Source organism: Sorex araneus, chromosome X (assembly GCF_027595985.1).
Source record: "Sorex araneus isolate mSorAra2 chromosome X, mSorAra2.pri, whole genome shotgun sequence".
In the NCBI taxonomy this organism is placed as follows: domain Eukaryota; kingdom Metazoa; phylum Chordata; class Mammalia; order Eulipotyphla; family Soricidae; genus Sorex; species Sorex araneus.
In genome coordinates this window covers 363,221,418-363,234,834 of record NC_073313.1, presented here as the reverse complement: position 1 = coordinate 363,234,834, position 13,417 = coordinate 363,221,418, and the positions used below count along the sequence as shown (strand labels likewise).

General features: G+C 52.0%; 1 protein-coding gene across 3 annotated transcripts in view; it reads right to left on the bottom strand.

The window, feature by feature from the left end:
• TOGARAM2 (TOG array regulator of axonemal microtubules 2) overlaps positions 1-1,448 on the bottom strand; it is a 51,885-nt gene extending 50,437 nt beyond the window's left edge. The window contains exon 1 of one of the 3 annotated variants that reach the window (XM_055121773.1): positions 1,223-1,448. In XM_055121773.1, coding sequence (XP_054977748.1) covers positions 1,223-1,322 — 100 coding nt within the window. In that variant the 5' untranslated portion in view covers positions 1,323-1,448. The remainder of the gene's footprint in view (positions 1-1,222) is intronic. The other 2 variants (XM_055121770.1, XM_055121772.1) reach the window with 2 other exon arrangements.
• Positions 1,449-13,417: the final 11,969 nt, after the last annotated feature.

Genomic DNA, 13,417 nt, shown 5'->3' with positions numbered 1-13,417 from the left:
TGCTGGGGATCGAACCCGGGTCGGCCGCGTGCAAGGCAAACGCCCTACCCACTAGAGCGGGTATCCTAAGCAGCAATGAAGACACCAGGAAGAGGCTCAGAGGGAGACGCAGAACTCCTTCAAGCCACCTCAAGCCACCGAAGGAATAACAAGCCCCGTGGGCGAGACTCAGCCTCGTGGGTCCAGAGGACAGGAGGACAAACCTCCTCACAGTCTCGCACATGCCCCAGGAGGTGGCGGGCTCCCCATCCCGTCCTTGGGGACGCCTGAGGAGCCACACAGAGACCGTTCAGGATTCATAATAGGCTCCAGCCGCCCCCCACCCCGCTCCAGTCTCCCCCTCCCAGTCTCTTTCAGTCATCAGTGGCTGTCAGAAGACGCAGGGAGGGGGACACAGGCCCCAGCCTCAGCTGGGTGTGCTTTGTCCCAGCTGCACTCTGGAATCACACGATTCGCCAAACCTTCCTAGGGCCCGTGGGAATCTCTGGTCCACACATTGCCCCAGCCATGTCTCATGGAACAAACGAGAATGTAAAAAAACAAAAAAAATCTAGGAAAGTTTGAAAAGCACTGTATCACAGTCACAGTATCACACATACATGCATGCACACATGGTCCAAACTATTTCAGAAACACAAAGTATCACATCATTTTATTCAAATTATATATATACATATATGTATTTGGTTTTTGGGGTCACACCGGTGATGCTCAGGGGTTACTCCTGGCTCTGCACTCAGGAATTACTCCTGGCAGTGCTCAGGGCACCATCTGGGATGCCAGGGATCAAACCCAAGTCGCCTACATGCAAGGCAAACGCCCTACCCACTGTACTATCACTCCATCCCCTATTCAAATTATATTTTCCTTCTTGGGAAGACGGAGAAAACCCGAGCTCCAAGTGCCCCATGAGTCAGGTTGTGTATTTGTCTCTCCAGCCGGTCCCGGATACCAACACTAATCATTGTCTCCCTTCTAGAAAAGTCATCAGAAGCAAGAGCGGAAGAAAAGCTTTCCAAGAGATTGGGGGGTGGGGGGACTCAAAAATATATCTATAAGCAGGCCTAGGGGCCGGGGAGCAAGAGCATCTCTCCAACATCAGAAAGTTGCTGGCTCTCCCCTCCCCGGCCCCTGCCCAAACCTTTGCACATGCGAGACCCCCCCCCCCCCAACCATCTCAACCCCTCTAGGGGAGAGAGACAAACACTCCCCCACCCGTTACCTGGGGAGCCGGCTCCGGGGGCATGAAAGAGGGCTCGGAGTCTCAGTCTGGCTTCCCGGCCACCGCCAGGCCTGCCCAGGAGGGAGCGGAGCGGATGCATACGTCCCCTCTGACGGGACCGTCCGGGCCTGGCAGCAGGGAGAAACAGGCCGGCGGGCTCTGTCTGCTGTCGTTGGGAAGAAAAGGCTCTTGTTTCTCGGCGTTCCCCTGGGTGACAGTTACCATGGATATAAGTCAGTTTTGGGTGTCAGTCGCCAGTTGAATATAAAGAGGCTCTCCCTGAACTCCAGCCACGCGGAGACAGACTGACGGGCGGACACAAGGTTCCCGGGTTCCTGCGGCGCCCCCTGGGCACACACCCAGGCACCTGCCCACACAGCACGGGCCCCTGGGAGCAACCCAGTGAGATGGGGGAATAGCGTGGGCTCCTCTGATGCCCTCTCGAGCCAGGAACGCTGGCTCCTTCCTGCAGGGCCCAGAGAAAAGAACCAGCCCCAGGCCAGAGCCTGGGTCCCAGGAGGCTCATTTCAAGTTGAATGTCACAGTGCAATGAGGCCTGGGGCCACACGGCCCGCCTGGAGGGAGCCCCTGTCCCCATCTGCAGATGAGGGAACTGAGCCCTCGGAGGGCACCTGCCGGCAGCCGTGGGGCTACGGTTGAAGGCCTGGGTTTAGATGGCCAGGCCCAAGGCAGTCCTGCATACTTTGGGGACCTCAGAGATCAGGCTCAGTTCTGTCTCTGGGACCCCATGCAAATCATTCAATATCTCTGTGTTCCTTTTGGTAAACTCTCAAATTGGAATAAATTTTTTTTTCCCTTGGAAATGATCGCTGTGGAAAGAACTAAGTGCTGAAAGGTGAAAAGAGGTAAAGTGATCAATGTAAAGTGATCGGTACCTGTATTGCGAAGCATCGTCCCTAAAAGGAGAGAGAGGAAGAGAGGGTGAGGGGGGGAGAGAGAGAGAGGGAGAGAGAGAAAGAGAGAGAGAGGGAGAGAGAGAAAGGAAGAGAAAGAGAGAGAAAGAGAGGGAGAGAGAGGAAGAGAGAGAGAGAGGGTGGGGGGGAGAGAGAAAAAGAGGGGGAGAGAGAAAGAGAGAGGGAGAGAGAGAAAGAGAGAGGCAGAGAGAAAGGAAGAGAGAGGGAGAGAGAGAAAGAGAAAAAGAGAGGGAGAGAGAGGGAGAAAGAGAGAGGGAGAAAGAGAGAGGGCGGGGGAGAGAGAGAGGAAAGCGTCTCCTCTAGAGGCAGTCTGAGGCAGTCTGGGGAGGGGGCCGGAGGGAAACTGGGGACACTGGGGTGAGAAATGTGCACTGTTGAAGGGATGAGTGCTGGAACACTGTATGACTGAAACCTGACCATGTACAGCTTTGTAATCACGCATCTCATTCAATAAAACAAGGAAGAGATAACACAAGGCTTAAGGCATGTGCCTTAAGGCTGACTCAGGTCCTACCCCCAGCTCAACCATTGGCCTGCTAGCCCTGCCAGAAGTGATCCCTGAGTACTGAGCCAGGAGTAGGCACTCAGCCCTGCTGGGTGTGGCCCTCCAAGCACCCCCCCCTTAATTTTCTGTTGATCAGGTATCTGTGGGAGTGGCCCTCAGAGGGAGACTCTAATTTCCCCCCATTTATATGCTCGAACTGGTGCAAGAATCATGTCCAAGGTAACCCAGGTGTAGTAAAGGGAAGAGAAAAACAAAAGAAACTGGGCCCAGGCGCGGCTTCGTGGTTGGGAACTGGCTTCAGACGCACACGGCCCGGAGCTCTGCCCTGCACGGTTCCACACGCTCAGTGGGACAGAGGCGGCCCTGCTGCTTGTGATCCCGGTGCCGCGCCAATGTCACAACCCCACCCTGCCTCAGCCCCACCCACATCAACACTGGCCGCGCGGGGAGTGGAGGGGCGGAGGAAAGCGTGCTCGCTCAGCCCCGCGCAGCTGCTGCTACGGGAGGACACCCACATGTCCGGAATGTCACAGATAATAAGAAAGCCCAAACTGAACTCCAGCTTTGGGGCTTTTATGATCGCTTTTCTCATTTGCTTTTGATTATCGATCATTTTTATGTGGCTTTTGCACCTAATTTGTCCTGGAAACAAAAGAAACCTGAGGGCCACCTAGTCCCTAGTCCCCAACCTAGTCCCCTGAGGACCCTTTGGGTCTCTTTATTATTATTATTATTATTTTGCTTTTTGGGTCACACCCGGCAATGCACAGGGGTTACTCCTGACTCTGCACTCAGGAATTACCCATTACCCTTGGCGGTGCTCAAGGGACCATATGGGATGCTGGGAATCGAACCCGGGCCGGCCTCGTGCAAGGCAAACGCCCTACCCGCTGTGCCATCGCTCCAGCCCCAAGGGTCTCTTCATTTTCCCCACCGTGGACATGGCCTGCCTCTGTCCCAAGGAAAGGCCACAGCTTCTAATTTCCGCACCTGGGAAAGTGGTCATGGCTGGCTGACCAGCTCTCCTCTGGGTCCCTGGGAGGCCCATCGAGGCCCAATAACCCAACAGCCTCCCCTTCCAAAGGGCTAAAACCGGAACCGAACATCACCATGACAACTCTCAACCCAAGAAGCCTTCAGAGCGAACCCTCAAAGCCCCTCAAGGCACCCCACGGGCTTTCCAAAGCCCTCTGTGTCAGGAGGACCCCCCCCACACACACCCCCACACACACACTCCCTCATAGAACAGATGCACATTGTTCAGGCCTGCCACCCACAGGGAGAGGCCAGGGAGCACCGCCCGTTTCCTGCCTCACGGCTCTTCCCTCAGCTCAGGCCTGTCTGGAGGTGGCCTTCAGCTCTCCCAGAGGAGGGTCGCCCCCACTCAGGAGACCCTCTGACACAGTCACCGTGATCACAGAAGCAATGGAAGTCACGCCAGAGAACGCGTCCCCAGAACAGGTGGAGGCTGAGGAGGAAGGAACCAAGATGGCTCCCCGACCAGACCCCTGAGGAAATGGGCAAACTCAGAGAAGGTTTATATTATATGAGAGAGAGAGAGATAGAGAGAGACAGACAGACAGACACAGAGACAGAGACAGAGGCAGAGAGAATATGAAGGCAGAGCATACTTCTAAGTATAAAATCCAAGGTGGTCCCACCTAGAATTTACATTGTACGGGGGAAAATAGCAATTTTATTGTTTAAAGGCAGGCCCTAGCTGAAAAATAAATAAAGATGGAGATGGAGGGGAAGATGTACACCTCCCACCCCACCCCTGAAAAAATGAGTAAATAAAAGATTCTAATGCACTTCGCTCCAGCCTGGACGGGAGCAGCATGGGCTAAAAGCAAATGATGGCTGTTTCTCTTTTCCTTTTCTTCGTTTCAAGCCCTATTTCTATCCAGTAAGGAAGAAATAATGGCCACTAAGCAGAATAAGATGATGCAGTAGAGGCTGTTTTCCTCATGATTTGTTAGGGCAGTCGGGGTAACTCTCTCTTCACAGGGTTAGAAGACTTAACCATTTTTTAAAAACCACTTTTATTGAGGTACGTAAATTTAAAACACTGTTAATTATACTTTTCATGCCTACATCATTCCAGCGCCACACCATCTGCCTATGAACCACTGTCCCCCGCCCCAGTGTCACAAGGTGCCCCCACCCCCTGCCCAGTCAGTCACTCCCCACCCAGGTAAGCTCAGTCCTGTGACAAACCAGTTCTGATGCTTTTGGCCATCAGCTTTCCCTTACTAGCAAGACTTAATCTGGCACTTGCCTTAAAGCTGGTTTCATCACATCTCCGGGGACCAGTTCACAGGAACCTGGGATGCTGGTCACACACCCACAACCCTTTATTTAACTTGCACATTTGCTCTGGGAGTAGCCCTTCATGTCTGTTTGTGGGAAATGGAGCCGGGAGGGGGTGAGTGATTCTCTAAAGGCCACAGACTGGTGCAGACCCCGCGTGGTCACTCCTCTCCTGCCACGGCTTTTCTCACATGCTGTTTCTCTCCCAGAAAAGGTCTGGGCAGTCAAGGGCCACTGAAAAGAAGTCCAGGCTAAAGATGACAGCATCTTAGTTTATACGCCTATTTAACAGAGTGTCCTATTTGTTTCCATTTTGGCTTTAAAAGATGTAAATAGCGTGGCTGGAGCTATAGTACAGCGGGGAGGGCAGTTGCCTTGTACACAGCCGACCCAGGTTCAATCCCGGCATCCCATATGATCCCCCAAGCACCGCCAGAGGTAATTCCTGAGCACAGAGCTGGGAGCAACCCCTGAGGATTGCTGGGTGTGACCCAAAAAGCAAGAAAAAAAATGAGAGATGCAAATAGTAAGTAGTCCAGATTTAACCAAATTTCTGGAAACCTGACAATTCATGAACAAGCTCTTTGTTTTTGCCCCAAACAATGTATCTGATGACAAGTCCCTTGGGTTCCTCATAAGGTTTTTTCTCTCCTTCACCACCACCCCACCCTCCTCTCTTGCTTCAAGAAAATAATTCCTCTGGTAAACTTTGACATTTGTGGAATGGCAAATACAGCTCAGTGGGAAAGCACTTGCTTCAAACAAAGCCCGAGTTCTATCCCCGGAACCCCTCCCCCCCAGAAAAAAACACAAGAAAAACCAAAGGAAAACTATGATTTCCTTTACACACAACATGACTCAAGTCCAAAGTCTTGCAACCGTTTCTGAAAGGCAGTAGAGGGGCCTGTGAAATCCCTGGGATGTCATAACGCAGATGAACAATGGCACCATTTCTCCCGCATTCCTGGGGACCGTCAATCATTGTGGAGGGAAAACTGCCCGGCTTTACTTTTGCATTTAAAGATTCATATGCAGGGGCTGGAGTGATCGTACAGTGGATAAGGCACTTGCCTCGCCTGCAGCTGACCCAGGTTCTGCATATGGTCTCTCAGTACTGCCGGGAGTGATCCCTGAGCACAGCACCAAGAATAAGTCCTGGGTATGGCCCCTTGGGCAAGTCCCTTACCCCCAGAAAAAATTCAATCTGCAAGGGAGAAGTATAGGCTAAAAATGAATTATGGTTAATTTTTTATTTCAATTTGTATTTCAAGGCGCCCAATTATGAATGTAGATTATTTACATACATTTCAATTACTCTAATAAAGGTGATGTAGCCACATAAAAATGATTGATAATCAAAAGTGAAATGAGTTTTCATCTTCTAACCTGGAATAGACATAGAGCAGATTTACTTTCCCATAATCAGTAATTAGAAAAGTGGACAGTGGCCTGAGAGATCAGACGGTGGATAGGATGCCTGCATTGCATGGCACCCCCCTGTGGTCCCCTGAGCAATTCCAGGAGTGATCTCTGAGCACAGAGTCAGCCCCAAGAAGCAGAAGCAGGAGGAGGAGGAGGAGGAGGAGGAGGAGGAGGAGGAGGAGGAGGAGGAGGAGGTGGAGGAGGAGGAGGAAGAGAAGGAAGAAGTAGAAGAGGAGGAGGGGGAGGAAGGACAGGTGAATTGGACAAAGCAAGGAAGAGAAATCGGGGTCTGCTTGAGTCCTTCCTTTCCTCTTGAAGACGCATTCCAGACCTAGGATCAGGGAGAGGAAACCCCAGTTCAGATGGAGTTGGGAGAAATCAGGGCTTTGGTGAGGAGAGAGACAGGTAGAAAATCAGCTCAGAGGGGGGAAAAAAATATCTGCCCAAGTTCCCTTGAGTCTTACTGAATACCAAGACGGTCTTGCATAGAATGAAATTCAAGAAGGTCAAAGCAACCAAGAATCAGTGAGCTGAGATTAGAGAGCATTTAAGTCCCCGGGACCCCTGGAGCTTACACAGCAGTTATGTGCCAACCAGCCAGGGTCCTTGTTGATAATCAGGAGAGTCACTGGAGAATACAGCAAAGCCAAGCCTGGATCGTGAATCTAGAGCCAGTACTCAAGAAATAAAACAAGGAAGGGACCTGAAAAGTGAAGCAAAACAACACATAGCAAAGATAGGGTGGGATTTTAAAAATACTCAAGCCAAAATACATAGAGGGGAAAAAAGGTGAAACAAAGAACAGAGAAAATAGCAGAATGATAAATGTGATTATTAATCAGTCACAATGATAACAACGTTAAATGCAAGGAGCCCAAACATCAAAAGGGAGCTAGTCATAAAATGAAAAATAGAACACATTTTTGTGCTTTAAAGAAGTTAAATGCGGGGCCGGAGCGATAGCACAGCGGGTAGGGCATTTGCCTTGCACGCGGCCCACCCGGGTTCGATCCCCGGCATCCCATATGGTCCCCCAAGCACTGCCAGGAGTAATTCCTGAGTGCAAAGCCAGGAGTAACCCCTGAGTATCGCTGGGTGTGACCCAAAAAGCAAAAAAAAAAAAAAAAAAAAAAAAAAAAGTTAAATGCTACTGCCTATAAGAAAAAACACTTTGAGGGCTGGAGCAATATCTCAGCGAAGAGGGCATTTGCCTTGCACACAGCCAACCTGGGTTCAATCCCCGGCATTCCTTATCATCCTCTCAGCACTGCCAGGAGTAATTCCTGAGTGAAGAGCCAGGAGTAACCCCTGAGCATTGCCAGGTATGACCCAAATATCCAAAAAGAAAAAAAAAACACACTTAGAAAAAAGAATTAAAGGGCTGGAGCAATAGTATAGCAGGGAGGACATTTGCCTTGCACGCGGCCAATGTAGGTTCAATCCCCGCATCCCATATGGTCCCCTGAGCACTACCAGGAGTAATTCCTGAGCGTAGAGCCAGGACTAACCCCTGAACATCGCTGGGTGTGACCCAAAAAGGAAAAATATTAAAATTAAAATGAAAAAATGAAAAGAAACCACTTAGAAGGGAGTTGGGAGATGGCTCGGTGGCTCAAGCCCTTGCCGTGTGAGCTTGAAGCCATGGGTTCAAGCCCAGCACAGCCTCACACGCTGATGTCAGCCTGGGCAGCCCCGGAGCTGCCCGTGATCTTGGCCAGCTGCGTCTGGGGCTGCAAGCCCAGCGAGCACAGCCAAAAGGGCGCGGATGCCTGGAGTGCAGCTGCTGGCGAAACGTGTGTGAGCATCACAAACACCTCTGGGAAGCAATTCCACCATCCACTGCTCGAGCACCCCACTGAAGGAGTGTGACCCCCTCCAAGCACCACAACCAAGTGTGCGAGCCCCCCCAGCAAGCGGGGGGTGGCCTCTGGCCAATGCAGTCACAACATCAACAGAGGGATGGGAAAGGCAAAAGAAAGAATAATACAAATACGTATCACTGTATCACTGTCACTCCCGTTGTTCATCGATTTGCTCGAGTGGGTGACAGTAACATCTCCATTCGCCCCTGTTGCATGCTAGTGTAGCCCAATGGCATATTGGGGGTTCTTTGTATATATATGTATATATATATACACACACATAAATATGTATATGTATATATTTGTATGTATATACACACATTATGTAAATAAAACCACTTCAAAATCCAAACACAAGGATTCAAATTAAAAGGGCAGGAAAATATAAATCATACAAGCAATAAGCACAAGAAAACTGGACAGGGCACATTGACATTAGGTGACAGTATGAAGACAAGAGAAATTGCTGGCCCTCTCCTAATGGCGAGGAGGTGGAGGCATCAGAAAGATGCACCCATCTCCCATCTGCTTACGGAGGAAGAGGGCGAGGAGACTGGGCAGGAGACGCAAGCCCCTCACCCTGGGTCTCTCGGAGAAAAGCCTCTGGAGAGAACAGCATCACTTCAGGGGGTCGCCAAGGCTGAGGGGGGGGAGGGGAGGGGGTGGGATGACTGCCAGCTCAGCCAGAGCTCAGGAGCACTTCCCTGCGGGGAGGGGACGGGAGAAGCAGAGGCTGGAAGAGAAGCGGGACCAGCAGCCCAGCACGCTGGCGCCTCAGAAAACTCCAGCCTGGAACTGAACGCAGAGGAGGAGGCTGCACTTGGGGCTTCCTGCCAGCACTCTCAACATCAGAACAGACACAGGGAACGGCCAGCCCCAAGTGAGACACACCCCACGGGGGCTGCAGTCTGGCCTCTGCCCGCCAGGCTCGGCCTGGTGCAGCCCACCCGCGCGACACCCAGGAGACCCTGCAGAGTTCACACAGACGTCACCAGTCACGGGGGCTGAGGGCTTGTTTAACCCCACCCTGGGCAGTGCGGCCACAGCTGGCCCACCCCGGGGTGGGAGGCATTCCCAAAGGGAGCCCCTCCCAGCAGGGGCTCGGCCACTGGCTCCCCCGCCTGCTCAGGGCCCCGGGGACACCCCGACGGACACCCTCTTCAGGTCCCGGTGGCCACACTCTCCGCGGCGGACTTGCAGGCCCAGCTGAGCAGGAAAGGAAGCTCCCCGCAGAGCAAGGCGGCTACACTTAACCTGCGCCTGCGTCTGAGGACACCTAGTGTCAAGGGTCCAAAAAGCTTCCGTTTTGTGCCTGTCCCCACCGTGCCTGGAACTGCAACCGAGTCTGGGAACTGCAATGCCAGTGGCATCCCCAGGCCACGGCTGGGAACATCATTCCCAAGACACAAACCAAGAGCAGCTCCTACTTGCCCATAGCTGGGCACTGTGTCCAGTCGGGAGGTGGCTGTATCCAGGAGGACTGCAGAGTGGCCCCTGACCCCGCACTCGGTCCCCACCAAGTTGCCCAATCAATGGCCTGCAAGCTGATACCTAGTCAGAGGCCCCGGCCTCCGCCAGCACCCACGCTGCCCTCAGGATTCACTTCTGTGCCCATCGCGAGGCGTGTTCCGGGCGAAGACATGCCGCAGAGAGCCGAGAGCACCCCAGAGTGGGCACGGCCGCAGGAGTGGTGCAGAGAACACCCCCTACCACCCTCCCCGGGGCAGGGCACATCTGGCCACCTCCTGGCTGCCGTGCCAGGAAGTTTGCGCAGAGCAAGGGTGGCACCTAGTGGCAGCTCTCCGAACCGACAGTGTGTTTCTGACTCCAAGAAAGGAACCGGCACCGCCCTGGAAAGAGGCTGGTGAGGGTAAGAGGAAGTGGAAAGACGGATGGACGGCGCTCCGGTGCCACATGCCTTAGCCTCTAAATGCAGCAAAACAGCAAGAGCAATAGATTACACTCATGTGTAGGATATCATTGGTTTGTCCTTTCTCCCTTGCTACAAAGACTTTAGTTTTATCTGGTAATAATCTCTAAACTATTCTCGGCTACATTGGTATGTCCTGCTCCCCTTACCACTAGGAGCTTAGGTGTAGCAGTCACGCCCATCCAGGTGCTCCCGAGTCACTCCCATTCCTTTGTCTATCCATAATCACTTCTATGCTCCCTTCCCCAACCAGTTAATCAGCTTTTCCCCTAATCAGACTCTGTTAATTTGTAAGGTCAGACCTTTCTAGGACAATGAACTTGTATTGTAAGTTAATATTGCCTTGCTCCTCTCCTCGTGTCTTTTTAATAGTTTACTTTAAAACAATGTCCTTTTTGTATGGACAAAGAAAGACAGTTGTTAATATGCTTTGGTAACATGGGATTTAATTGGCTTCGAACATTATTCACTCCTGGGCACCTGCTTTCTCAACTGAAGCCTCAGCTGCCCTTACTTCCCAGCACCCCCAAAAACAGGATCCCGGTGAGGGACGGGATGGACCCAGGGCAAGCGGTGAGTTATGTGCTACCCTGGCATTGAGATGGGCCTGGCCAAAGTGCCTAATGCTTAACTATATGTTAAGAGCTTGGTCATGGACATGTCATGTCATGATCTAAAAGCAATGATGAGACTAGGACCCTGCTAAGGATAGAAAAGACTAATCTGGCCTAAGCACTGTAGTCTGAGATTGAGGTGACCCCAGGAAAGCAATTCTATAAGCTTAATGCATTTCTTCCTATGTCCATACAAAATGATTAATGTTATGGTTACTTATATGTTAGTTGGACAAGGAGAGAAGAAACACACCCATGGGATTCTGATCTTGGGTAGGTGTCCTGCTGAAAGAGTATCTGTCCTAGAAGCAGCATCCCCTGAGGGAAAGAACTTTACCCCTATTGATGGTGACCACACCTATGTGTAAGCCCCAACCCCTCATGCTTGGGGATTTAACTAGGCTGTAAGAGTGGGCTGGGGGCTGGCGAGTCCGAGAGCCAGATCTGGAGAAGCGAGATTGAGATCCAGACCCGGAGAAGGAGAATGAAGTAGCATGGGGGAGGAAGAAGCAGGAGGAGAATCAGAGAATGGAGATGGGAATGGAATAAACTGCAACTGAGACCAACCAGCCTGGCTCCGTTCCTTCCTTCCTTCGCCTGCCTCATCATCGCCATCAACCTCCCCAGGGTGGGGGAAGCGGCTGGAGACTACCAAATGCAGGCGGCGGGAGAGACAGAGCGCCGCTGCCCAGTGCCCGCAGTGCGGTGTGCCCTGCGTGGCCCCCTCTCCTTTTTCGTGTGTTTACACACTCATGCACTCACCGTCCCCAGATGCTGAACATACCTACCTTTTCCCAGGGCGAGAAGGGGCCACTGACGTGGCCAAAGATGGCCCTGAGTCCATCTTGCCATGGGCTCTCCACTCGTCAGGATTCACGTGGTTACTAAGCGGCCAGTGTGGACAGACTCCACACTAACCTAACAACTCTGGCACTGAGGTATCTGGCTTGCAAGTGTCAAGAGCCCCATTGGCAAGCATCTTACTGAGGTTCACTTTGGTCCTTCTTGCTCCCTTGCTCCGGGTCAATTGGTTCTGATGCCTATCTGGAAATAGATCTGTTCTCAACTGATACTCAATTGAAAATACAACGTGCTCGATTGGTTCTGATGCCTAACTGGAAATCTCTCTCCTTTCCCACAACGACCCTCATGAAGGGAACTGCTGTTTAATCTGTTGCCCCTGGTAGCCTCACGAACTATCTAGCTTTATCTCCCCCATCACCCATCCCAACTTTCTTAAGTGCCATAATCCGAATCCCAAGGACATGCCAACACTGTGTCAAATGCAGCCAACTGTGTGCACAGTACCGAGCGCCCAGTCTGAGAGAAGAGTAACAAAATCCTCCCACTGAAGACACTTCCACCTGTGTAGACCCCAGTTCTTTGGTGAACCGACTTCCTAAGCACGCACACAAAATCAACCGTGAGGGTGTAAACAGCACGTGTAAGAATCCTGTCTACGCTGGGCCAGGGAGACAGCTCGGCACACAGGCCTTGCATGTGTGACGGCTGAGATCCATACCACACACCCCGTGCACCACCACCCTCGCCCCTGACCAGGCCTGAGCACTGAGCACTGAGCTGACAGGTGAGCCCCAGGAGTAATCAGAGTACCCGCCCCCTTACCTGCACTGCTGACTGTGACTCCTTAATAAGTGCACATATAAGGGCTGGAGCGATAGCACAGAGGGTAGGGCGTTTGCCTTGCATGCAGCCGTCCCGGGTTCGATTCCCACATCCCATATGGTTCCCTGAGCACCTCCAGGAGTAATTCCTGAGTACATGAGCCAGGAGTAAGCCCTGAGCATCACCGGGTGTGACCCAAAAAGCAATAAGAAAGTAAAATTTAAAAGTGCACATATATTTAAATCCTATCTACTTTGCCTAAACTGGGATTGTTTTCGGCAGGAGGAGAGTCACACACAGCAGTGCTCAGGGCTCACTCCTGGCTCTGCACTTAGGGGTCAGTCCTGGTAGAAACACCCTACCAGGCTGACCCGGTTCACTCTCCACACCCCATATGGTCCCCTGAGCCTGCCACGAGTTGATTCCTGAGTGTAGAGCCACGAGTCAGCCTTCAGCCTCACCGGTGTGGCCCAAACACCAAAATATACTGTAGTACTGTCATCCCATTGTTCATCAATTTGCTGGAGCGGGCACCAATAACGTCTCCATTGTGAGACTTGTTACTGTTTTTGGCATATCGAATACGCCATGGGTAGCTTGCCAGACTCTGCCATGCAGGCGGGACACTCTTGGTAGCTTGCCGGGCTAGCTTGCCGGGCTCTCCGAGAGGGACAGAAGAATCGAAACTGGGTCGGCCGCATGTAAGGCAAACACCCTACTCACTGTGCTATCGCTCCAGTCCCAAAATGTAAAAATAAATAAAATCTAAAATTACATCTGTATGTGTGACCATGTTGGAAAGAACTGGAGGACTCCAAACTCTAAGATCATAATAACAGTGACCTCTGCACATGATTGCAAGTAGAGGGGGGGAAGGAGACCAGACGTTCAGACGTCAGAGGCAGGGGCGGGGGGTCACGTCTCATTAGCTCAGCCTTACGGAGAAGGGTGGCACCTTCTCTCTGGAGCACACATCACTGACCTGGCGAGG